Below are 27,122 nucleotides of genomic sequence, written 5' to 3'. Positions count from 1 at the left end.
TTGTTTATATCTTATATGAAAAAAGATTCATTTATTTTCATTTCCCCTTTTGTTCAAACAAACTAGATACGAAATGTCCATTTCATCATCCATCTTCAATGTTGGGGGTGAGCATGGGAGACATAAGGTCACATTTAAGGAATATGTTTTTGATCCAGTAAAAGTGTGCTTATGTACTGCTTTCTTCTTATGAAGTTTAGTAACTGCAATCACAGTTGCCCATACTTCCATTTTGTAATACATATTTTGAGGCTGACTGGAAGAATACAAGTAAACTGCCATGAAGAAGATTAATTGTGCTCAGTATCAAAGTACTATTTTGACTGGTTTCAGGAAAATATTGTATCGTTTGTGAACATGGTTCTTCTAGAAAGTAAATGTCTTATGTTATTTACATAAGTATGTACAAAAGCACTTTAAAAATACAAGACATTATATAAAGTACTACATATTTATATGTACTTATTTTATCCATCTTCTGGATTTTTATGCTTTAAAATAGACCTATAGACCATTTTACTTTTTTATTATTTATGGCTTTATGGGCCCTGGAAACTTTTTTTGAAAATGGAATTTGAGTATATTTTGTACATCTATGGGTTTCCCTTTGTATTTTTATGTTTTTCTTTATTTTCTCCAGATTTTAGTCTTTCACAGTTTCCTTCTGGAATATAATACAAGATATGTAGCCAGGAAATCTGAATTCTGTTCCCAGCTTTAGCATTTACTTGCTGTGTGGCATTGAGCATGTCACTTAATCACTTCTTAATATGCCCAACCTGCGATATGAATTTACTACTGTCCTAAAGCAGTGTTGTACAGATGCTTGTAAGGTGGTCCTTTGGCAAGATAGGCATTACTTTATTTTTTAATTAGTAAATAAGGTAATTCTTTCTTTGTTTCTAATGAAATGATCAGCATTCTAATGTGCTTTACTGGTGCAGTAGTTTTCAACCTTTCCAGACTACTGCACCTCTTTCAGGAGTTGAAGTGGTCTTGTGTGCCTCCAATTTACACTTAAAAACTATTTGCTCACAAAATCACATATAAAAATACAAGTGTCATAGCCCACTATTACTGAAAAATTGCTTACTTTCCCATTTTTACCATATTATTGTAAATTAAATGGATGATAAATATTGTGTTTGCATTCCAGTGTATAATAAGTAAAGCGTATATAGAAGGCATTGTCTGTATGAAATTTGAAATTCCACTGATTTCACTAGTGTTTTTATGTAGCCTGCTGTAAAACAAGTCCGATAGGTAGATGAGTTGATGTACCTCATGGAAGACCTCTGCTTATCCTGATGAGCATGTGTCCCTGGTTGAGAACCACTGCTCTAGTTTGAAGGAAGTTATTTGAAAGGTAATTCTACGTGACTAAAGTTGAAGATACTTCATTTGTTTTAGGACCTCAGCATAGGATGAAGAAAGAGGGTGAGAGTAACTGAAATACAGAGCTGGAAAGGATTTACACATGCCTTCTCTCCCCTTCCCACCAAAAAGAAAAATAATAAACCTCTCTGCATGAAACTTACTTTAAACTGTTTTGCTAACATAAAGTCTTGAATGTATTTGTTCATATGTGCTGTGGGAGGATTTGATTATAGAAAATTATAGATTTTCTAAAGGTTTAATCATGAAGGCTATGGCTATGCTCCCCCCTCCCCCTTTTGTAAGGGGCAAGTAAATGCAGCTGTTTGAAAATGCTAATGTTCCCCCAGGATCTTGCTTTTGAGAGGGGCTGCTTTTGAAATCAGGGTTTCCTTTCAAGGGAACCCTGGAAACATGACTGTTTGCATTTCAAAAGCAGCCCCTTTTGCAAGTGAGATCCCACAGGAGTATGCTAATGAGCTGTGAGATATTTAAATCCGTGCCTCATTAGCATTTTTGAATGGCTGCTTTTACATGTCCCTACATGTAGCCACAGCCAAACTTCCCTGAGCCTGGTAGCTAAAAGCTGCAAACAAGATCAGGACTTCATTGTGCTGGGCACTGTACATACAAATGGTAAGAGACAGTTCTTGTCCCTAAGAACTGACATTTGAAATAAACAGTGGCAGAGAAAGGGGAGAATAAGTACTCCTGTTTCCCAGATGGACACCTGAGATTGTCATCTTGCCAAGGTAACAGAGGAAGTGTGTGTGTTCCTGTGAGCTCCCAATAAATAGCACAGTAGTTACAAGATTTTGAATTCAGTTTCACTTGTTATACCTCCTTTTCTGAATTTTAATTTGAATAAAGTTTTAAAAGTCTTCCTAAAGTATATGGTTAAATTTAATCTAATCTTGCAAGACTGAGTTCTTCTCACTAAGCTCTGTAGGAGCGAGGTATTTAAACAATATCAGAATTTGAGTGGATAAAATGGATTGTTTCAGAAAACTGGAATTGTCATCTTTTAATTTTCTATGTTAGGAGCACGTTAATAGAGCATTCTTGCAAGGCAAATATTTGTGCAATTACTAAAGCTTAATTTCAAGATGATAGGCAGTTTTCAAGGGGCAAAAATGCTTCTGTGTTGTATCACGGATATATTGCTTCATTATGTCCTTTTTGTCTTGAGATAACCTCATGAAGAATGGAAAACAATCTTCTACAGTAAATTTTTAAAGAGTGGACATTTTTTCTGAACTACTCGAGAATATAAAAAAAAAACTTCTTAATCTGAACTCTATCAAGCGTTAGATGAGACCAGTTATTTTTAAGGCTTGCTAACAAATCACTGAAAATATGGGTCTGCAATAAAAATACTGATTACTGCATTCCAAAGTTGTTTGCTCACTTGCCTGGGGTAGTGGGAAATATTAACAGGTGAGTGCAATATCTTACTTTCCCTTCATTCCACTATTATCTATTTACAGAGCCTGATAATTCATGGCTGTCCACTTTATATCTGTAGGTATCCACATTTGCAGATATGGGTGCAGATTTCTGTGGGTCACTTTTGTGGATATGGATACAGATTTTGTATCTGTGCAAGTCTCTATCCATCTATCCATATAACCCTGTAAAAAGTGGCCAAGCAGATTTAATGCTTGAGCTGGTAAATTTTGTCAGGCTGATATAATGTGTTCTGTTCTTTCTCACAGTGAGCGCAAACTTTGGTTATCTGTACACCTTCAATCCATCTGATTAAACAATCATTTCAATCAGAAAACTTTTGTTAATAAATAGTCCACATTTAGTATGAATCTGTTTGCATTGTAAATACAATTAATGAATTTGTCTGTCTGGTTTGTAATGTAATTTATTAAAGTATGATTAGCACTGGTGGTTGTAATAATGGGAAAGTCAAAACAAAATTAAGAGATACCAAAGCCAGTTATTTGACTGGAAGTTCCACGTACTCTCACATTAATAGTAACATTATTGCAAGGTTAAAATCTGAAATCTTGTTATCATAAAGAAAGGAAAGTCATCTTTGAGTATAAGAGGAAGCTACAAATAGGGTATTTTACGTTTATAAATCTGTAGTATCTGTTATAAAGTTTTAGTAACCAAAAGGTTTTAAAGGGTGACTAACCTGCTAAATTATTGTGAGTACTGCAAAGGGGATATTATTTATTAATAAGGTCTTACACCAGAGAAAATGAATTGTCACTCTCCAATAAAAAGTTACACAAGTTGAACTTCTCTAGTCTGGCACACTCACGTGGCAACATCCATAATCTAGCATGATTTTAGTTAGATATGTATTTATCATGGGTGTGGCCAAGTTTACCATGGCCCTATAAAGTTCGTTTACAGACACCACTCTTGGCTGTCAGGCTATGGCTAGATTACAGGGATTTGTCAATAGAAATTTTTGTTGGAAATTATCTTCCAACAAAACTTCTGTCAACGGATAGCAGCCAAACTGCCAAGCAGATCTCAAGACCGATTTGCTCTGTCAACAGAGCATCTGGACTGCTCAGGCACTCTATCAGCAAAATGGCCAGCCAGAAGCACAACAGACAGGGCTGCCCAGTGTCTCGGAAGCCCTGTCTGTTGATAGACGGCCCCCCTGGAAAGTCCAGGCCAGTTTTCTGTCCACGGATCTCTGTCAACAGTCATTATATCTCATGGGGGCTGTGTCTACACTAGCCCCAAACTTCGAAATGGCCACGCAAATGGCCATTTCGAAGTTTACTAATGAAGAACTGCAATGCATATTCAGCGCTTCATTAGCATGCGGGTGGCCGCAGCACTTCGAAATTGATGCGGCTCGCCGCTGCGCAGCTCGTCCCGACGGGGCTCCTTTTTGAAAGGACCCCACCTACTTCGAAGTCCCCTTATTCCCATCTGCTCATGGGAATAAGGGGACTTCGAAGTAGGTGGGGTCCTTTCGAAAAGGAGCCCCATTGGGACGAGCCGTGAGACGTCAATTTCAAAGGGCTGCGGCCACCTGCATGCTAATGAAGTGCTGAATATGCATTTCAGCGCTTCATTAGTAAACTTCAAAATGGCATTTGCATGGCCATTTCAAAGTTTGTGGCTAGTGTAGACATAGCCGGGGAGTGGGGTACAGCTGTCCACAAAAGTGCTGCTTGACAGAATGCCTTGGGAATCTGGATGATCTGTAGGTTTTGTCACCAAAACACCTAATTTGCAAACAAATCTCTCTAGTGTAGACATACCCTCAGTGTTCTATGCTGTTGTTTAGCTCTGATTTACCCCTTAATGTCTTCTAAGAGCCTACTAAGCAGTGGAAGCGTTGGGTAATGCTGCTAGACAATACTGATGTCCTGTGGTCTGGCAAATTACCTCATTCAGCACTGGTCAGGTACTGAGGGTGCTGAACTAGAGATTCTCAATCTGTAACATTGCCTATTGGGAAAAGAGGAAAGTTCAAATGTGAGGTATTTGTTTATATAGCAGTAGCACCAAGAGTCCCAAATCAGGATCCAAAACAGTATTTTTTACATGCTGTGTAAATTAATTGAAAGACCATATCCCTTGGAATTTGAGAGGCTGACCCAGCACCCAGTGAAATCAGTGGAAAGGTTTTCTTTGGTTTTGAGTCAAGCCCAAAGAATTCTGGTCCTGCAAACACTGCAGTCCCATATGAGTAAAAGTATTCTCTTGTCTAAGGAATTGCTGCAGTAGACTTCTAATAGTGGGAATGAGTATATTGCTTGTATGTATCACTTTTTTTCTGGCTTTCTATATGAACAGTTCTTTTCTCCTGGAAAGATGACGGAGATAATCATCTAACTCAGAAGAAAAATTGTAATGTGGATTTACATTCGGGATAAATTTGGCCAATTCAGCCTTGCCCAAAGACAAGGCCTTCTGATTTTTGTTAGTTTGGCCCACCATATCATATCGGTAGCTTACTCCCCTTATACTCAGTATTCATCTCATATGGTTTTGTATTTCAGCATTTGGAAAAATCAAGAGCCATGACTATAAGCATTGCTAGTTAACTATTTAACAACCCTACTTGTTAAAAATATAGTTGTCATATGTTTGTATCCGTTTTTGTTTACATTTCTTTCTTACTAATGCTATCTTGTTTAGAAGGAACAAAAAATGCAAAAATGCATTTTGTTTGAAAGTTAGCATCCTTTTTCTTTAACATTTAACCCTATTTCTCTAATGCTGTCTTTTTTATTTTCCCATTAGAGTGACCTCAGTTCTGTGGTAATTTTTATTTATTTTTTATAAATATGAATGCTTTTTAAAATAGTCTTCTCACTGTCTCTGTGCCTGTTAAGGTTATTTGCTTTTCCATTACATTGTAAAAATAATCTGCATAAAATTAACTGATACTTTCACATTCATTCTTCTTTAATATATGCAGCTATGTATAATCTCTTTAAAACGTTAGCTCTTTCTTTAATACCCATTGTTGAAGCTAAAAGTTGAGACTTTTTGTGATAGTCATTCTACGTATTGTCATAATTTTAGCAGTCATATTTTTATCCCATTTTCTTTCATTTTATTTAACTAGACAAAGGGATTTATTATGGTTTCTTGCATGTTTGTGGAAACTGATTTTAATCCCTTTTTACATTTTCTCTTTGGGAGAATGTGGAACTGTAGTAATCAATGGTTTCCAATATGTAGAGTCATCTCTAAGATTATCTGCTTGTTTAAGCTGTAATATATCCTTTCCTATTTGCAGCACATGGAGACAGTGGGTTTGAGGAGAGAGCACCAAATGTGTCTTACATCTTCCTTCATGCTAGTTAGAACTATGCTTTCAAACTTTTGATTGCATGCAGTGATGATTTAGTATGGTGTTTCTGCTGTATTATTTGACTTCAGGGGGTTAACATGTGCACTGTGTTTAAAATGAACCGAATTCTTTATAAGCACTTGAATTTAACCCTATTATTAAAACTAATCAGCGTTGGCCTTATTAAACTAACTTGCTTTTTCATTATGCTGCTTTTTTCCCCTTCAATTTAGCTCTTTCTAAATTCTTGCCGGTGGTTGCTGCATTAAAAAATAACTGTGAAATTTGGGTAAATGGAGATTTTAAGCAATGGATTTCTGAGATTTTTAATAGTTGGAGCAATTCTGTAGAGAGACTTGGATAGCTTTAACTATTATATTGGAAACACATTATATCAATTAAGAAATGTTAGCTACTAGGACAGCATTTTACTTGAATCTCTCCTGACCTTCTCCTACACATTTAGGGCCTGTTGGTAATGTGGATTGGGTGGGCTTTCATTACTGTATGAGTGCTCTTATATGACTCAGTTGGCCTTTTCTTTTCTTCTTGTTTTTTTTTAAATATTTTTAGAACATAATGGAGGTCTTCAATACCCTTCCATGCTTCTGCTTTTAATGTAGAATTTTTGAGGGTAAATCATAGTAGAACATTATCCCATTTTCTCTGCTTTAATTTACATGTAAGACTCTATATGTGTAAAATAAAACGAGACTTATTTTCAGACAACAGAACATGAAAAAACCCCAAAATCTCTATAAACACATGAGAGAGAAAATAGCTATTTCCTCAAATATTACCAGATTAATTCCTATTTAAATCAACAAGTCTCAACTTCAGTTGGGGCAGGTTCAAAAGGAATTTCTTTTCAGTTCTCCAATGCTTTTTGCTTGTGACTTAACTGGACTTTACATCAGTTATTCTAGTCTTAAGATTTTAGAACTCCAGGGCTCTGTCACCTACATCTAAAGGACCCATAATATACACACACTCCCAGTTTCTTGCTTTCTATACTGATGGGTAAATCCAGCCTTCTGTGGTTACAGGCAACCTTGTTGTTACTGGTGAACTTGCACAGTTGAAACAGAGTGCAGCCTGATTACCATTTTAGAACACCTTACATGTACCATTCTTGGACACAAACCTTAAAGGAGACCTGATGTTTCTCACAGATATGTTGCAGCTACAGTGCCAATGAAATGATGTACTTACATAATGTTAATAACTGTTGAATGATGTAGCTCAACAAGGGAATAGATTGGATTGCTTTGGAGCTAGTACATTTCAATGTCCTTTTAAAATAATACTAGAAGCTCAGAGCATATAGCTAGTCTGTTGTGTTTCAGTTCAGTAAATAAACTGTTTTTTTAAATATTCTTACAATACTCATTTTTCTTGTACTTAGCTTGATTCATCAGTAATCTGGCATGGCATGTCTTTAACATGCAGTGCAATTCCCTAACTTTTGTTCTATTATTTCAAAAATTATCTTAAATCTAAGTTGTTGCTGACTTGAAGAAAGCCTTGAGACATTATAGTTCAAATTCTTTTGAAAGAACAGGTGATAGACTGTAGGACAGCTATCCCACATCCATTGTTTGGCAAGATAAATTAACTAATGCTTTGCTCCCATTAATTATATTGGGATGGAGGTTTTTTTTTCTTGCATTAATTACTGTAGCTTTGATTTGCAGGCATGAACTAATGGCATTTATGATTTTTTTTCAAACAATAAAATACTGCACTTGATTTTCTATCTTGTAAACGTCTTTATGAACTTGGTCCTCTGCTTTTTCAGACAGATGAAGTATTTCTGGAAGCTCAGATTCAGAATATAACAACCTCGCCAATGTTCATGGAAAAGGTTTCGTTAGAGCCTTCTATTATGTACAACGTAGCAGAACTAAATACTGCCAACAAAGCTGGGGAAAGGTAAGGAAAAATTCAGAAAACAGATCCTTTTTGACTCAAGTTACTATATTCATATAGTTTTCTTATGATAAAAGTATTAGCCCAATGTTAGTAGCTTATAGCTCATTTGGCAGCACTCCAACTTTCCTTTGGGGAACTAAAGAATTGTGCTTCTGCTCTGACATGTAGAGCATGGAGTGGAAAAGTGTGCAACATTTTTAATATCATATTGTATTCAGACATGGAAAACAGATAGTATTGCTAACCTGGTCATTACATGATAAATAGGTTGAAAAATCTATTTACTTCTTCCATTGGCTTCTTCTACAGTAGACTCTGACTTTCCTGTTGGAAGTGGCGTTGTAATGAGGCAATTAGAAGCAGGCTGAGGCACTAATGTGCACATTCAGTGTCTCATTAGCATAATGGCAGCTGTGCAAATTTCAAAGTGAGGATTCTGAATTGCAGATTGACAGTGAAGATGGGGGCAGCTTCGAAATAAGCACCCCACTTTGACATTTCCTTACTTCAACAGAGTTTTGTGGGAATAAGGGAATGTGGAAATGGGGAGCTTACTTTGAAGCTGCCCCCATCTTCACAGTTAATCTACATTTTGAAGTGTGCACTTTGAAATTTGTGCATCTGCCATTATGCTAATGAGGTTTTGAATATGCACGTTAGCACCTCATTACCATGCCTCCCTCTGATGGGGGAGAGAATGTAAAAGCAGCCTTTGAATTTTTACCTGCAGGACCCCTTTGACCTTGCCCCTGCTGCGTTGTCCTTTTGAGAAAGCTTTAACCCTTGCATTCTTCTCAGGTGGAATTAATAAGTACCACTAGAAGCACCTGCCAAATTAGGTCCTGCAAGATCCTAGAATGTGTAGTATTTATTTTGCGATACTTGATTGCAGGCATTCTCAACCTTTCTGATCCATGGACCACAAAATGACTGGAAAAAAAAAAATCAGCCTGTGACTCGTCATATCCCACAGTCCCTTGGGTGCAAAAGACACAGGGTTTGAGTAATAGATAACTTGTGTCACTATCAAAACAAAAAAGCAGTCCAGTAGCACTTTAAAGACTAACAAAATAATTTATTAGGTGGTGAGCTTTTGTGGGACAGACCCACTTCTTCAGACCATAGCCGTACCTGAACAGAATCAATATTCTGTTGATATTGATTGATATTATCATCATCAAAAATTATCATCAAGGTTGACAAATCAGAAAAATTTTAATCAAGGTGGGCAAATCAGAAGAGTAGAGGGGCACTAGGAGGTGGGGGGAGACAAGAGTCAGATAAAGCAAAGTATATAAAAGTCCTTATAATGGGCTCTGGGATTGCGTGGGAGGGGACAGTCTGTAGCAGAAGAAGAGAGAATGGTAAGGATTGAGCTGCTGTTGCATTTTAAATAGTTGTCAGGAAACATGATGTATCCCACCACGTGTACTCTTGCACTGCACTTCTTAATCAAAAACCTTTAGCTGAGCAGTGCCACATCTAAATGGTACAGCAGACCAGCTCAGGAAGGGCATTAGTGGGTAGGTAAAGCATGAAGAGCTGAATAATGGGTTATCAAGGCTGGTGATGTTGTCAGAGCAGAGGGCACTAAGGATCAATGCAAAAAAAAAATAATAATAATGATAATAGGAGATACACATCTCCTGGAACTGGAAGGGACCTCTGGAGGTCGTCTAGTCTAGTCCCCTTCGCTCTTGGCAGGACCAAGCACCATCCCTGATATGTATTTGTCCCAATCCCAAAAAGGCCTCCTCCAGGACTGAGCTCACAACCCCAGGTTTAGCAGGCCAGTGCTCAAACCACGGAGCTATCCCTCCCCGCAGGGGTCATCTGAGATTTTGTGGGGAGAGGAGAGTGAGGATGGTGTTCAGGTCTAAACTTGGTACAGTGGAGAAAGTGAGCGAGAGAGATGAGACGTGCACTGCTTTGAAAAATAATTTTGAAATGCGTCAAAAATATTTGCCTTTTCAAAGTAAATTTCATTCAGTGTTGTTTGTTCTCATAGTAAGGGAACAGCATCATTTTTCTTAATGAGCAGAATGAACTGGTGATAGTAAAAGGTGGGGAAGAATTGCCAGTGTTAGTTTTTTTTTTTTTAGAACGTAATCCTTAAGACCATCTGTTCTTGGACTGTGTGGAAAGCAATCAGCTTTTACCAGCCTGAATAACTAAAACACCTAATTGCTTCTGTTTGGAAGATAGTGGAGCAACAAGTTTCAGTAACATCTTGAGCACCGTTTGAGAAAGGGAGTGCCATTGTGCTGTTATCAGTTCAATTTTTAATGCTACTGGATGGTGGTTGCCTAATTTGCTCTTGGATTTATTAATATTATTACAGTAGATGATATTGCTGTAGGCTAAAGAATTGGACTGTTAAGTTCTTAGCTCTGTAAAGTTATCAGATGTGTGGATTATAACATTATCAGTACTGTGTTAAGTAGGTTGTAATTAGTGAATCCAGTTTTCTAAAGTAGATATTATCTTTTTCCCTTTCACTGTAAAACCTCTTTCAATAGACCTTAGAATTCATAGAATCATAAGCCTGGAAGGGACCTCAGGAGGTCTAGTCCAGCCCCTTGCTTCAAGCAGTGTTCACCTCCCTTCCAGAAGAGGAGTGAACAAAGCCTCATTAAACTTTCTTAGCATAAATGTTTTGCCTAGAACTACCACTGTTGTTTAGAATATTTATTCACATTCCACTTCTGTTGGTTTATGCTAACTTTTAAAAATATTTGAAGACTAAGGCGGCCACCCCACTGCTCTTTCTTCAAATAACACCATTCTCGTGAGCACATACTTAGTTAAGGTTTTGAGGTCTGCTCCATTACTGTATGCAGAATGCCTTTTTCAGATTATTAGGACAAATATTATTGGATGAGACACAGACGCTTATATTTTTGTACATCATGTTGCCGAGTTCTTACTTGCCTCTTTCCCACCCGCCCTGAACCCAGACTGAATGCAGCACAAATTATATCTCTTACTTGATATCTGTAATAAATGGAGCAGTGACAGGTAATGGATAATACAAGCTGTAATTTATCAAGACCAATTTCCCAAAACAGCTTTTTTCTTACATGTGTAAATACTCGTTGTTATACTTCCAGTATTTTAAATTAGTTCCTTGATCCTGATCTTCTCTGTATGCTTTGTGTTTCCTTGTTTGGCATGGTCACCATCTCTGCTTGGTTATTTTCCATGTTTTTGTAAGAACTGTTTTCTGTAGGCACCTTGCAATTTTGAATAAGAAACCACACACAAAGTAAAGAGGATTTTATTGGATTACTGCTAAGGCTAAAAATCAAGACTCCTAAACTGAGGAACAACAATGTTCTTTATTCTAGTGTCTCTACATTTGGTTCAAGGACATATTTGCAACCTATGGATACTCGTCAGTACTTATATTGCCTAAAACCCAAGCAGGAATTTGCAGAGAAAGCTGGAGTGATTAAGGGTGTAACAGTAATTGGAAAATTAGACATTGTATGGAAGACAAACTTAGGTGAACGGGGAAGATTGCAGACCAGCCAGCTCCAAAGAATGGTAAGTCTTTTACAATCCAAGTCCATTTTCAAAAGACTGGTTGCTAAATCAAACCCTTAAATTGTGTCAGGAAAGAGAAGGGTTCACAGAGCTTGCTTGCTAACTGAACTTATTTTGAATTCAACATGTCTTTATACTTCACACGCATTCTGGAAAACTAGTGTGAATTTTCAGGAAAGGTTTGCTCAGTGAAATGTGAAAAACCATGTTCCCTGAGGTAAAGTTGGCTGAAGAAAAATGGTTTTCCTGACTTTTGTTGGTGTATGAGGAGCAAAATTCTTTTCAACTTGCTTTGTTTTACATTGCGTAGCATAGAACATGCCCATTTTTGAGACATTGAACCACATAACTTAATAGATCAGAAATTTGCAAGAGTAAAACATTGAACTTACCAAAGTACTAGAGTGTGGAGAAAAAATTATTCCTTGATTGGAATTGACCAATGTATTGAAGAACGGTTCTTGTCTCATAAAGGAGTGACTTCAAATCCTGTTTTATCCCACATATCTGCTCACTGTGTACCTGGACTCTTCTGATTTCTTTAGCAGAAAATAATGACGAGTTTGAATGAAAATAGTTTTTATATTTTACTCCTCTTGGCCTTGCAAAACCAACACTGCAAAAAGGAATGAATTCTGTTCTTCTTCTGTCTTGTAGTTCATCATTTGCTTACAAGTTCTTTTCACAGGGCCAGCCAGCTGAGCAACCCCACTGTCTTTACGAGGCATCACAGAGTTGAATTTGGCTTACAGCAGCACCTTTATTGATGGTGATGGGGTCTTCCTTTCCCACATACCAACTTGACAGTTGCATCCCAGGCTGCACTTGCAAAACTAGCAATGAGGAAAAAGTTTCTTTGTAGTCCAAGGATGTCCAACCCTTTTTCATCAGGAGCCACATGGCAATTTTTTACATGTTCCGGGGACCAAACAAAAAATAGCCACAAACCGCCCCCTGCCAGGTTTAACACCCCTTGCAGCCACAAACTGCCCCCACCCGCCCCCAGGCTTAGTCCTTCTTGCAGCCACAGACTGCCCCCTGCCAACGCAGGATTAACTTACTCAGGAGCTGGGTGCGCTGCCAACCCCCACTGCTCCTTTGACAGACCATCTGTTCATAGCAGCTGTGCGGCTCCCTGCAGCCCTCCTACTCCTCCCATGAACATCACTGCAGGGACAGCTCCCAGTGCCTGACCGCACTGAACGAATAGGACTCAATTTAATTGGTTTAACAGCTGGATCCCTCCTGCTGGCCATCAAACCAAATAAATTGAGTTCTGCTCCAGTGTTTCTCAACCTTTTTTTTTTTCCCCCCACCCATAAAATACCCCTTTAAAAAAATTATAAGTACCCCCACTTTTCAGACACACACAGCCCCCAATCTCCCCATCCCGTCTCCAGAGCCAGGTGTCCACAGCTCCCCACTTTAACCCAATCCTCCCTTCCCCAGAGTCAGGCATCTCCAACCCCACCCCCACTTTAACCCAGTCCTTCACCCAGAGCCAAGCACCCCCAGCCCTCTGCTTTAACCTAACCCCATAAGAACAGCCATACTGGGTCAGACCCAAGGTCCATCTATCCCAGTGTCCTGTCTGCCAACTGTGGCCAATACCAGGTGCTCCAGAGAGAATGAACCAAACAGGTAATGATCTCTCTCCTGCCATCCATCTCCAGCGTTTGACAAACAATCAGAGGCTAGGGACACCATTCCTTACCCATGCTGGCTAATAGCCATTAATGGACCTAACCTCCATTAATTTATATAGTTCTTTTTAAAATCCTATTATAGCCCTAGCCTTCACAGCTTCTTCTGGCAAGAAATTCCACAGGTTGAATGTGTGCTGTGTGAAGAATGTCCTTGTATTTGTTTTAAACCTGCTGCCAATTAATTTCAGTTGGTGTGCCCTAGTTCTTATATTATGGGAACAAGTAAATGATTTTTCCTTGTTCACTTTCTCCACACCATGCATAATTTTGTATACCTCTATCAAATCCCCCCCCTTTAGTCTCCTCTTTTCTAAGCTGAAAAGTCCTAGTCTCTTCAGTCTCTCTTTATCAGGGGACCCATTCCAAGCCTCTAATCATTTTAGTTTCCCTTTTCTGAACCTTTTCTAATGCTAAATATATCTTTTTTTTTTGAATGAGGTGACCACATCTATACACAGTATTCAAGATGTGGGCATACCATTGTCTTATATAAGGGCAATAAGATATTCTCCATCTCATTCTCTATATCCCTTTTTAATGATTTCCTAACATCCTGTTCCCCTTTTTTACTGCCACTGCACACTGTGTGAATGTTTTCAGATAACTATCCGCAGTGACTCCAAAATCTCTCTTCTGATGAATTGTGGTTAAATTAGCCTCCATCATATTGACTGTGTCTACACTTGCCCCAACTTCGAAGGGGGCATGGTAAGCAGGGCCACGGGAGATTACTAATGAAGTGCTGCGGTGAATACGCAGCACTTCATTAGGCTAATTTTCCCCCACGGCAACTTTGAACTGCTGGCAGGTGTGGAAGTGCCCGCGCTACTTCGAAGTCGCTTTATTCCTCAAAATTTTGAGGACAGGCTGGAGAGAAAAGGAGGAGGAGTTGGGCTCTATGTGAGGGAGCATTTTGATTGCTCAGAGCTCCAGTATAAGGAGGCAGTAAAACCAGTTGAATGTCTTTGGGTTAAGCTTAGAGGTGGAAGCAATAGAGGTGATGTTTTATTTGGTGTCTGCTAGAGACTGCCAGATCAGGGAGATGAGGTAGATGAGGATTTCTTCATACAGCTAAGAGTAGCTTTCAAATCACAGGCCTTGGTTCTCATTGGAGACTTTAATTATCCAGACATTTGCTGGGAGACCAACACAGCAGCATGCAGACAATCCAGAAAGTTTTTAGAGAAAGTCAGGGATAACTTCCTGGTACAAGTGCTGATGGAACCAACCAGGGGCCATGCACAACTTGACTTGCTGCTTCCAAACAGGGAAGAGCTAGTAGAAGAAATAGAAGTGGGTGGCAACCTGGGCTGCAGCGATCATGAGATGGTAGATTTCAGGATCCTTACAAAAGGAAAGAAGGTGAGCAGTAATATACAGACCCTTGATTTCAAAAGAGCAGACTTTGACTACATGAAGCATCTCTTTTCTCCTCCATCCAACTGGAAATTGTCCCATCTGTAAGCAGGTTTCATCTAGCAACTGTGCACCAGGATTTCATAGATATTATTCTCATTGCTAGGCTGTCATAGGTATACTGATGAACTTCTAGCTTGCTAACTTACAACTTCCTATCCTTTGTAAACCAACTCTCCCTCTCTCAGGCTGTGTCTAGACTGTAGGCTTCTGTTGACAAAACTTCTCTCTTGACTGTTGGAAGAGATCAGGAGCATTCTGTTGACATCCCTGTACACCCAACTGTTCTTGGCAATCTAGACATAGCCTCGGACTACCCAGTCAGTTAATTCATATTTAAGATAGACTCTTTCACCTTTGAAGCAGACTTTTCCCACCTGAAATCAGAATTGTTTCATTGTGTCCTCTTCCTCATTGAACATTTACTTGGGTGATTTATCTACAACAGCTTAACTCTAGGTGCTAGTGCTCAAAAAGCCAGTGGTACTGCTCACTTTCCTCTTCATTGAGCATGTGGAAACTGAAGCTGACTATATAATCTCCAGATTTCAGAGACTGGCTCACTTCTAGTTCATCACTGTTACAAGTCAGTGGTTCATAGTATCGCTCTTGCTATCAAGAGCTGTGAGGTATTTTCTGCACTTATTTCAAAGATGCATGCTGCATGTCTCATTTTTCTCTATCTCCAATTAGAAACCTGACTCTCTCAGTTCTTTCCTCTGACTTTTCAGTCCTATCAAACTACTACTTTGTAGATTCCTCTTCAATCATTGGTGTTCTCCTGATAACTTATTTTTACTGTTTATCACTCCTGTCATCACTTAATGGGATTTTTGCTATTGATGCCAGTGGGTCCAAGATTTCAACTAATATCTAGTGGTTATCACATTAACTCTGATCCACTGTTTGTCATCCTGTCTGTAATTAGTTACTTGACCTTTTTTGCTTGCTGAATAGCCTTACTCAGTATGATGGAGTGGGGATTTTATTTGCCTTGTTGTGGTGCATGTAATTTCTATTATCCTATAGTAACCATGTACGTGGCTCAACTTCCCAGCGCACCATACTAATGGGAATTTCAGGTGTGACAGCTTCCCACGCATACTGATGCACTTCGTAACCTGATCCAGGGATGGGGTTGTGACCACGTGACACGTTTTTCCCTAGGAAGCAGGACAAGGACCAGAGGAGGGGCCTGACTGAGGCACTTACACCAGGCTGCTGGAAGTGGAGCAGTGTCAGCCTGCTTCGGTTGCAGGGGGAAAGGGCCAGGGACGTGGCTCTGGCCCCTTCTCCTGGAATAGATTGTACTGACTGATGACAAATCTGTTGTATGCTGTATCCATGACAACTAATAAACCTTCTGTTGCACATGCTGGCTGAGAGTCACCTCTGACTGAAAAAGGCATGCAGGGCCCAGTGACTTCCCCACACCTCAGTAACAGCCGGTCAAATGATTCTCCAAATAAGGATCTAGAAAACCTAGAGTTCTCACATCTCTGTGATGTCTTCTAGGACAGTCTGGCTTTTCTAATTTCTTTATATGGCTTTGCAGAATACATTCTTAAGTGCCACAAGCAGAAAATGTGCATCTGATGGAATTCACACATTTACTGGTACTTGTTCATTTCTGATGAACACTTCCTATGTTCCCTTCCATTATCTTGTATCCAAATACGTCACTTTTGGGCTCGTCTCATTCTGGAATGTCTCATTTTTAGCTTCAACTGCTAAATGTGTTCATGTCCACAGCTGCCCCAGATCTGCTTCTTATCTAACCCTTTCTCTACCCCTTTCCTGCTCCACTTCATCATTAGACTGTTTTGTCAACCCTTCATCCCTAACTTCTGGCTCTGACCACTGGCTTGTCTCCTGACCACAGTTCTAGCTTTGCCCTCTGATTTTGCTGTGGCCACTAGGTCACACTACGTACTGCTTGGTTTATCACAAATACTATGGCCCAGCTACCCTCTTATTTATGAAATAAGATCAGATCCTTTCGATTCTTCCTCACCTTCACTGGATTCCTATCTTCCACTTCAACTGAAAACATTTGGTGGCCCATTTCAGCCTGCTTCTCCTGTGTTTACCCCTTAGGTCTCTTCCCTCAAATCCAGCAAATCAGAGGTTGTCCTTTTTTGTAGGTGCTCCATTGATCTCGAATTTTCCCTTAAGCAACTGTTTCAGCTCTTCAAATGAGTTCAACACTTCTCTGCTTGCTTTAATATTCAAAACTGGTTTCCTTGCACATGTACTCTTCTTAAAATTAATCATACGTGTCTGTTTCAGCTTGCCAAAAAGTGTGCGTTCCCTACTTTCAGTCATCTTTTTGCATCACTTCTTTGTAAAATGTTCCGATACTTTATGAAAAATGTGATTTGGAAAGTTACATTTCATACAGGAAAACTTACAATACATATGCCGCTGCTGCCACCATACTATTTAAGTTCTTCATCTTGCTGAGATTGGGGAAAGGGAAGAAAGAAAAAAGGGAGGTATGAATGGACAGTTAAGGCATTTGGAAATTGAACACAGAGTTCTTCATCTTGAGTTTGCTGGATCAAATTCAGCCCAACCTGGTAGTACCAAAGCCTCTGCCATATAATGGCAGAGTGAGTGATGTAAAATGTCTTAGGTCTCCATCCAAATTGTAATGGACAGTTGTCCACATCAAATGCCACTCTCGCTGGTGGTTCCTGCCAATATTTTTATCAGCCTTGGTGGAGTGCCTACAGACTGAAAGGATATAGAGATGCATTTATCTTTTCACCCATAGAACTGATGCCCCTTTCAAAGATAAGGTGTATTAATGGGATTAATGTGAGTGTGTTTCTATTGTCCACACTTTCCCTTGCTTGCTTTTGATCACAACTAAGTCTTTTGGCCTCTTAAAGTGAAATTTGACTCCTTTCCAAAATCTTATGTTGACTTGCAAAACTTAAATGTAGAAAATGGATAAGTTAATCATAAGGCGTGTGCACTTAAGATCTTGTTGCATATGCTATTAATCTTTCCCCATGCTAACTTGTAATACATTTCTTAGGCTGTATCTGCACTCACACTTATGTTGCCAACACTTTTGTTGTTCAGAGGTGTGGGGGAAAACAACCGCCCCCCAGTGATGTTTTTTTGCCAGCATAGGCGTTTTTATGCTATATTGGTGGGAGACGCTCTTCCACTCACATAACTATTAGCACTCATAGAACTGGTCTTATGTTGACATAAAAGCTCTCACTGGTCAGCCTAACATGGCTACACAATAAGTTACAGCTGTGCAAACTTTGAGCAATTCATACAGCTGTAAATGTAGACATGGCGTTAGTCTAAATTTGTTACACCAAGTTTTCATTTAGTCTAATACTTCTGCTTTGTTGCCAATCACTTGAAATGCTAACTGTTCTTGTACCTCTACAGGCCCCCGGATATGGTGATGTAAGGCTTTCTTTGGAGACAATACCAGATACTGTAAATCTGGAAGAGCCTTTTGACATTACATGTAAAATAACAAATTGCAGGTAATATCAATTGGCTTTTGAGCTTTTCTTGATAGGTAAAGTTTGGTTTAGCTTGCTGCTAAAGTATATCTTAAACAGGGATCTTTGTAGACAGACATCTGTATAGATCTACAGTAATGCCACACATTGCTACCCTTAGTTATTTGAAACACATTTACAGTAGAGTAAATTAAAGTGTTCATAAAGCTGTAATTCCATCAAAGGGTGCTGGTGATTAGTACTGAAATGGCACCAGAAGTCTGTGCATCTGTAGCTTTTTAATATGGAGCCAAATGTTAAGTTGCAAAATATTTTACACAACTAGCATAAATATAAACACTAAGTTAAACTATTTTGCCTAATTTCCATAAGAATAAAGTATATCTTAAGTGCAGCTGAACTCTCACTTACACTGCAACCTCCCAGAAGCATGGTCCAAATGATTATTTTAATTAAATTTATCTAAGTGTTGACTATTGAGTTGTCACTTGCTGACTTGTAGCATAACTATTACAGTAGGATTGTAAAAGTACCATTTTAAAATTACATAATTTTGAGCAGTACCTCAGGCCAAGAAATAAAGGAAATCTGCCATTTTGCATTTTCTTTCTTGGGTGTCATCTTGTTCCATGTGTAAATGATATTAAGCTATCCCAGCATGGTTACAGATTCACTGTACAATTCTTATGGGTGGTTGAAAATGTTTGATTTTTTTTTTTTTTAAATAGCTCACCTTAACATTAGTAATACCATTCATATCAGGAGTTTTTAATGAGACAATCATCAAACTATTGTACTTATACAATCTTTACTGAATTCCAAAGAATTAGGTGTATTCCTTATTGGGTTTTTTTCATCTAGCAGTGAAAGAACTATGGATCTGGTTTTGGAAATGTGCAATACTAATTCAATCCACTGGTGTGGAGTTTCAGGACGGCAGCTTGGAAAGCTACACCCTAGTTCATCTCTCCACCTTGCACTTACACTATTGTCTTCAGTACAAGGACTACAAGTAAGAGACAGTTTAATCACATAACTAGGATATATAGCAGCTACAGTAAACTTTCATATCCAGCATTCTCAAATAACGGGCATTTTAACTAAGTAAATTTTAGTTACATTTTCTATAAGTACAGTATCATGAAAGTAAATAGAACAAATACAGTATAAATTTACCATATACACTACTACTGTTCGTAAATAAAGTACTCTGCATACATTTTTGTTTACTGTCTAATCTTGTTTTTCTTTCGTGTTATGCATTGCTAGGAATACCTCCCTATTATCCAGAATATTTGAATATCTGGCAACCGCCCAGTCCTGGGGCTGCTGGATATGGAAGAGTTTACTGTACTTGATAATCCCAAAGATTATCTACTTACTAAAATTTGTACCAATATTTTTCCTTTTAGAGTGTCTCTGGTTTAAGACTAACGGACACATTTTTGAAGAGAACGTATGAATACGATGATATTGCACAAGTCTGTGTAATTTCTTCAAAAATTAATGAAGAACATTGAAGGAAAATCCTTTTAACATTTTTTTTCCTGGGGTTTCCATGGACCAACTTCCTAAATTTTACATCTGAATGATGGCAAAATCATGTTTAAAACATCTGCAATCAAATAAGTATGTTTATTTATTTCAGTTTCTTTTGAGAGTGTATTTGGAATGTTTTTATGTGTTTTAAGAGAACTATACATATTTTATTGAAAATAAAATCTTCAAAGTTAAACTGCAATTGTCAATATTTCTTGCAGTATTGTATTGACTATGCAACCACCTTCAGAATTAAGTTACAATCCATTTCCTCATTAGCTTTAAATGGGTGTCCATTTTGATGCTGACTGCAGAACTTCCAGGCCATGGTAAATCACTGTGCTGCAGCCAAGGAACTTCAGTATGTCTTTATACCCGTAGGTGCAGGGGTGGGCAGACAGGAAGCTTCACGTGCTTCAGGATGTGGGAGGTGGCTCTAGGCTGGGGCAGGAGGTAGGGGTGCACACAGGGGTGAGGAGTGCAGGCTCTAGAGTGGGGGTGAAGGTTTCAAGATGCAGGATGGGGCTCTGGGCTGGGCCCAAGAAGTTTGGAGTGAGGGAGTGGGGATGCAGGGTGTGAGGAGTCAGTGTGTAGTACTGTCTTCACCATTTCCATTGGCTAGGAAACAAGCAGAGCTGCTGGTCCCTCCACCTTGATCTGACAGCCAGGGCAGTTATGGAGCTGTTGAGCAGGAATCACTTCAGGTAAGTGCCACTAGGCCAGAGTCTGAACTCCCAACCTCTTGCTCCATGCCAGCACTCTTTTACTACACACTCACTCCTCACACCCTGCATCTCAAAGCTTGGCATAGAGGGAGTGATGTGACTCTGCAGAGTGAGGGGCTAAAACATACCTCAACTTCACCAAAAAATCATCAATTTAATCAATGGAAAACCAAAAGGATTTCACCTTCTTACAAGATAATCAGCCAGATCAATACTGGTCCTGTGCTTCCCCTTTTAGCCCCATTTTAAGTATCTTCTCTGAATAAAGTACAGAGGGACCAGTCTGAGCCTTTAATCCTTAGAAATTACTCAGCTTTCTCACTCCCCCAAAAATAACCAACATGAATTTCTCACTTGAGCAAAACCTTAAGTAGCAGCTGTAAAAATCCTATTCTGTGGCTTTTTTTCTAAATTTCAGCTAGTTAACAGAGGGTAACATGCACTCATGTAGTCCACCAAAGCTACTTCATACACATACCCCCTCCACCCCCGAATTAGATCAATTTAAAGGTATTTAGATTCTGACACACATTTAAAGAACTGTAACCATATGGTAACATGTAATTTAAGGCAGGAAATAGAAAAGTAAAGGGGTTTGTCAACACAGTACGTTACTGTAGCGCAAGCCAGGATATGACTGTGATAAGCTATAGTGATACGGCACTGTAAGTGCCCATATGGCCAGTTACAATCCCATAAATGTGTTTGAGTCATATGCCTGAATTCCCACAGACAAGTCAAATTGTAGATGTGTGGTGGTAATTACATGGTACACTCCAACCGTGACAAGTTTTCTTAAGTTGCAGTCACAATTCTTTGCTTTCAGCAGGAATGTGCAATTATGGGGCCAAAATCAGAGGAGAGTGGAACTAGTTCACTAAGAGGAGCGAGTTGCAATCTCAACAATGGAGAGGCTACCCTCCCAATGCAATACAAACCCAAAATTGTACTTTAGCAAAAGAAAATGCTTGGTTGCTGTGTGCTGAAGTGCAACTTCAGCTGTATTTTTGTTAGGGAAATCAGATGAAAATAAACCATTTCCATGCAAACCTGCCTTTTGGACATTGTATTTTTTCCAAATGTGAATAAAGTCACCTGTTCATTTTGGAAGAGATTTTCCTTTTTCTACAGTTTACCACATGAATTTGCTTCTACACCAGTAGGGACACAAACCAAGTTTAACGCATAATTATTTATTTATTTCACTGAAACTGCAGTTGGTGTAAAATGAAACCATGTTTAGGTCATGTTTTTTCCACCCCAAAGTACACAAGCTCTCTTCAGCCACTGATTAAAACAAGTCATGACATGGGGAACAATGTAGTCTGCAGAGTGACAAAACTTTAGCATGAAGGAAAACTCTTCCTGGATGCAAATGGAAAGATTATTTAATGATAGATACTGTACGCTAAGGAATCTGAGTTGTACTTTTTAATAAGATATGAAGTCCCAGCTGCTCATATGCAAAACATAAATCACGGCCAGTTTTGTATTAACTATATGTTCCTGCATGGCAATGCCATCAAAACTGTAAAAACATTGGTAGATGCTGGAATATTTATATTCTTAACAGTGTGGTATGTGAAATGGAACTTATGACTCCTAATAATAAGCAGTTTCAAGAGTACAATTTATAGCATTAGTGATAGCTACTCCAGAGCAGTATATGACATGGCTGGCTCTACCAGAACACAGAATCTGCGGAATACGTAGTAACTGCATGTACATTAACTACAGTCAGATTGGCTATTTCGAACCCCACCCAACCAACCTTTGTTTGCAGAATAGTTATGTAGAAGAATGTAGTTCATGATTGCCATACTTAATCACATTAAAGAAACACCTACAGAAGACAAAGTAAGAGAAAAATCAAATATTAAACAAAGGTTGTCAGATAAATACATTAGGGCTTATCCTTCCTGTGCGTGTTTGGTTTTATTTCCTTTATTAAATTTAGTGCAAAAAAAGATGGATGTGACTATGGAGTTGTTGAAAATCTGAAAGGGTGAAATTTAGTAGAGAATACATGGTGTGGGTACAGTGACTGTTTGAGGTGTGCATTATGGAAAAGATGCCTACCAAATGACTCAACTACATTTGGGGCTTAATTTTCAAAGTTTTTATAAAAGCAATACTTATCTTTTTCAATACAATCAATCCACATTAAGGGCATTTATTAGTTACCTAAACTGCAACTGAAAAAAGTTAACATAGTTCCCCTCAATTTACACTGCTGGTGTAAACACCTCTTTTCATGGTGTTAGCCAAACCAGATTTACAATTATTCAAGTTAGAGCTCAGGTATGTTTGCATAATGCTTCCAGTTCACTCCAAACATCAGTAAGCATGTAATGCAATTATAAATATTCTTTTAGGGAAAAAATAAAGCTAATATCTGATGCCATGCAGCTATTATTCAATTAATAAAATATGAAGTGTCTTATGCAATGGATATTAATGTGAGAACTTTCCCTCCTCCCATCACCAAACTCAGAAAGGAGCTCCTGCTTTAGTTCCAAATTCTGTGTATGCTTACATTCTGTGCAATATCTGAGTAGCTCTAAGAGAAGACACCCTGTATGCCAATGAGAGAGCTTCCCCTGTTGGCATAGGTACTCTAATCTTTGAGAGACAGCAACTATGTCAATGGAAGAAACCCGCCTGTTCAGACAGCGCTGTGTGCATCACAGGCTACAGCTACTTCACAGAGGTATCTGAGCAATGTAGTTACACTGACAGAAGTTAATAGTATAGGCCAGTGTGTCTCAGCCTACTTGATACCAGGGACCATCTTACTGCCTACCTGAAGTGCATAATAGAGGTCACAGAGATGGGTATCAGTGAAGGAACCAGTCACTGAGAAACACTGAATTAGACCATGCTTAAGTGTATCCACCAGGAGCAAATGACATGAACAGCACACTGACAAGAAATAGGTTACAAAAATATTTAAAAATGAAAAAAAATACAGGAAACCTATTTGTTGTTGTTCAAAAGGGTAAACTTATGAGAATTGGGAAAGGAATGCTGTAGACTGGAACTATTTTATGGCCCTTTCACCATTAAATCACTCATTGAAAATACATATATCACAGCATAAGTTCAAAAATCCTTAACTGTGTTTTTTCCTCCTAAGTCAGTCATTTAGCACACTGTGGTACATAGTGATTTATTTGTTCTAAGGCATTTTCCTAAATTTTCAGTGCTAAGGACTTGTGCCAGTTAGCTAATCACCATTAAGGATTTTTACAATCAGGTTGTATACTGTATGCACACAAGAATGAAGCACAACTTTCCATGCCTACGCTAGTAATGGCATAATAGAGACCTCTGGGGCTATTAATATGATTGTGGGGAATATGTGGCAGTAGAAATGCCCCTTCTTCTTTGTCTTGGTCTCTCTCTAATTTCTGCAGATCTTCCTCCTAGCTCAGTTTTATCATCTGTGTACTCACAGCTCTTAATCCTCCCTAGTCTCCACCACACTTCATCTTCCCACCAGGTAAAGTTGAAAGGCATATGATGCTGATAGCAGAAGCCTCCCAACAAGTGCTATGGAGTCACTGGGCTGACCCCCTGACACTCCCCGCTACTCTCCATAAGCCACACAGGCTCTTCACAAAAAGCTAGTTGCCACTCAGATGTATTGTTTCATAGCCAGCCTGGCAAGAAGCAGAGCCATGCAACTCTTTGCTACTGAACAAGCTTATTTTTAAAACTCAGTTTCTTGGGAGGCATGTGAGCACCCATAAAGGCATGAGACTCACTTCCTCTCTCAGCAGCCATCAGGATCACTCTGGTGCACAGTAAATAGCCTCTCTTTAAAAGAGATAAATTTTAACATCCGTTAACAGACAGTGTTCATAAATTTGAAAAGAATAAAGATAACCTATGTTTGAGATTTTTAGTAAGTCAATGAATCTATCTGATATCTATAAATTTACAAAAGATTCACTAGCATACATATGTTCACATCTGTTTAACAGATTATTCTTGTTAATAAACAGACACAAAGGATTTTCATTCTCCTGTACAAGCAGAGTAGTTACAATGATACTTTTACTACTAGCTATGGTATGCATTTGGGGATTATACACCATTCAAATAGCCAGCTCTACAAACATGTATCCTTTAAGTCAGGAATGCTCCTCAGTGCTGCCACTGAAAGATCTGCTCCGGACATGATTTCTCAGCTGTTCTATGAGCTCTGGATTCTGCTGCTGTATCTGTTGGGCAAACTGCTGTCCCCTGTATTGAACAATTTTTTGTAAATCCAAAAGTGTAAAGTAGTTGACATGTAGCTCCCATAAGAAAATAGGAAATTTTATGGCAGATGAAAGCTACGTTATATAAAGACAGGCAAAATCAAGCATGACTGCGATGGTATGTTTGAAAATGACAATCATGGTGTTCTGGCTTTTACAGTTTGAATTCTGTTCTGATGACGTGTCCATGCTGATTCTTTAGAACTATCAGATGCCTCTGATGAGAACTACTACTGACTTACCTGCAGATACTAAGGGTATGCCTTCACTCTGCAGCTTTTAGTGACAAGGCTGTGTTGGCACTCCATGAAGAACCAAGCAGCAGCAGTAGTTACTAATACTGCTTTAATGAGCAGGAAGGCTGCCATTTTGAGAGTAGGGAGGGAATACGGGCCCTTGTCAGAGTGACCCCCATTTCTGTTGCCAATAATGTGAACTATTAAAATGGACTCTTTGTAAGGGCTACATCTAAAAACTGTTTGGAAATTTCTGAAATTGCATAATCCCCTTGCACACTTAACGTAAGTACATTACATGTGTGCTGTGTTGGACACTGGTTTCCATTTGGTTTGGGTCCTAGCTACTGTAGATACCACTTCCCTCCTCATGATATTGCAACCGAGTTACTTGAAGCAGCACCCCCTTCCAGTTTAGAAAGAACAAAAGTGGCATAGCAGCATATTTACCCTTAGGTCTGACAGAAACTGTGTTTGCTGCATTTCGTATTACCCCATAAGACCTACTTATTCTCACAGCTTTTGCTCAAGCTGAATGTGGCTGGAAGGAACAAAAGTTTAGCTGAAGGGAACAAGAAAATATTTGGAGGAGGCTGGTCCAATGCAATTTGAAAGAAAAACATACAAGCACCTAAAAATTTAAACATGCACTTTCAATAGGCAAAAAGTCTAAAAAGTAACTAATGCACAAGAAGAAGAAAGAGAAATTGAGTTGTCAGTTTCTTGTTCAAACTAAAAGAAGTGTGCACAATAAGTAAACATAAAATAATGAAGAGTAAGATGTAAAGTTTAATCATCTACAGTGATTAGGAATACACAGGCTAAAAAATCCATTTGACACCATCTCTTTTAAACAGAAGCTGGGTGCTGCTTTTACAAAGGATAAGCAGTTAATATATAAATCTTTGCAATACTTACGCATGTATGAGACTTGACAGGTCACTTAGGCCACCAACACCAGCTGCAGGGCCACCAATGGCATTAGACATCATCCCTGACATTCTAGAATAGTAAATATAGCATGATGGCAAGTGGTAAGTGACAAACTGCAGTTCTTTGATGGGTTACTAGGAACAGTACTGATTATTGTATCAGCTGTAGGTACACTAAACTGTTGCAACTCTAGTTACAAAAAGCACAGCTGTAAAGTCAATAATAAGAACACAATACGAATGTTAGTAGTCCATTGCCATATGCTTTTGTTTTACTAGCCCACTCAGACACCACTGGCATCTCTTCTCACTCTTACTTCCTGTTAATACTTACAGTTGTTGAACTTGAGGATTCTGCATTAAACTTGCTGCCTGGAATAGATAAGATGTACTGCAAGTCAAAACAGTCAAATATTTAGTTATCGCTGTTGGGAGTCAAGAGATGCACAGTATCTATCTGCTTGTATTACAATACACAAACTAAATGAATGACTCGAGACATATGATCCTCTACAGAATGACTCATTATAGAAATGTTTTTCAAGGACATGAAGATAATATAATTCATTATAGGATACACCAAGCATATCAGTTACCATGCACTATTGCTGTAGGACAGTGGTCTGAAACCAGAATAGTGAATAAAACCATTTTTTTCAAATTCAGTTACAAAACGAATACTTCAGGAGCCACAGTGCATGTGAATATGAGACAGTCCTTAGTAAATAACATCAAACCATACTTTTTGTAAACCCTATTTTAACAACAGCGCGCATACAATGATCTGTACCAGTTAGAAAGTTTAAGTTACTTTCATCCCTGGATTGGAGAGCAAACGAGGCCAAGGAAAACACTGCGCCTGGGGATAGACTCTTAAGCAGGAAGGAGCAATGTTCTCATCAGCCCTCCTCACCCCGCCCCCCCGCCCCATTCCCAGGTTCTACATATCTTAGTCTCCGAACCCGCCCCCACATCTCTAGGCTTTAACCCCCATCCCGCAAACCATCCCCAGGCTTAAACCCTCTCAGCTTCAAACCTGCCCACCCATCCCCAGGCTTAAACTGCCCCAGCCCCAAACTGGCCCCCAGGACTAACTCATCTGTGGCGCTGGCTTTCTTTATTGTCAGCAAGATGGGTGCGGTGGCATGGCTGGACGGCGAGTGGGTGGGGT

The 27,122-nt window shown here is 39.0% G+C and overlaps 2 protein-coding genes across 8 annotated transcripts in view; one reads left to right on the top strand and one right to left on the bottom strand.

Moving 5' to 3' along the window:
* LOC142013735 (trafficking protein particle complex subunit 13) overlaps nucleotides 1–19,996 on the top strand; it is a 46,418-nt gene extending 26,422 nt beyond the window's left edge. For 2 of the 5 annotated variants that reach the window (XM_074995503.1, XM_074995504.1), the window contains 6 exons: nucleotides 5,605–5,622; nucleotides 7,959–8,092; nucleotides 11,440–11,638; nucleotides 18,175–18,275; nucleotides 19,116–19,266; nucleotides 19,667–19,996. In XM_074995503.1, coding sequence (XP_074851604.1) covers nucleotides 5,605–5,622; nucleotides 7,959–8,092; nucleotides 11,440–11,638; nucleotides 18,175–18,275; nucleotides 19,116–19,266; nucleotides 19,667–19,774 — 711 coding nt within the window. In that variant the 3' untranslated portion in view covers nucleotides 19,775–19,996. The remainder of the gene's footprint in view (nucleotides 1–5,604; nucleotides 5,623–7,958; nucleotides 8,093–11,439; nucleotides 11,639–18,174; nucleotides 18,276–19,115; nucleotides 19,267–19,666) is intronic. The other 3 variants (XM_074995506.1, XM_074995507.1, XM_074995505.1) reach the window with 2 other exon arrangements.
* Nucleotides 1–27,122, bottom strand: part of SGTB (small glutamine rich tetratricopeptide repeat co-chaperone beta) — a 52,131-nt gene that overhangs the window by 3,799 nt on the left and 21,210 nt on the right. For 2 of the 3 annotated variants that reach the window (XM_074995508.1, XM_074995509.1), the window contains exons 9-11: nucleotides 26,286–26,323; nucleotides 25,938–26,021; nucleotides 21,720–24,766 (exon numbers count right to left, since the gene is read on the bottom strand). In XM_074995508.1, coding sequence (XP_074851609.1) covers nucleotides 24,655–24,766; nucleotides 25,938–26,021; nucleotides 26,286–26,323 — 234 coding nt within the window. In that variant the 3' untranslated portion in view covers nucleotides 21,720–24,654. Of the gene's footprint in view, nucleotides 1–21,719; nucleotides 24,767–25,937; nucleotides 26,022–26,285; nucleotides 26,324–27,122 lie in introns of those variants that run through there. The other variant, XM_074995510.1, reaches the window with a different exon arrangement.

The sequence above is a fragment of the Carettochelys insculpta genome, chromosome 5, assembly GCF_033958435.1.
Source record: "Carettochelys insculpta isolate YL-2023 chromosome 5, ASM3395843v1, whole genome shotgun sequence".
Lineage (NCBI taxonomy): Eukaryota > Metazoa > Chordata > Testudines > Carettochelyidae > Carettochelys > Carettochelys insculpta.
Note: the sequence above shows the minus strand (reverse complement) of the source record. Positions and strands in the feature narration are given on the sequence as shown.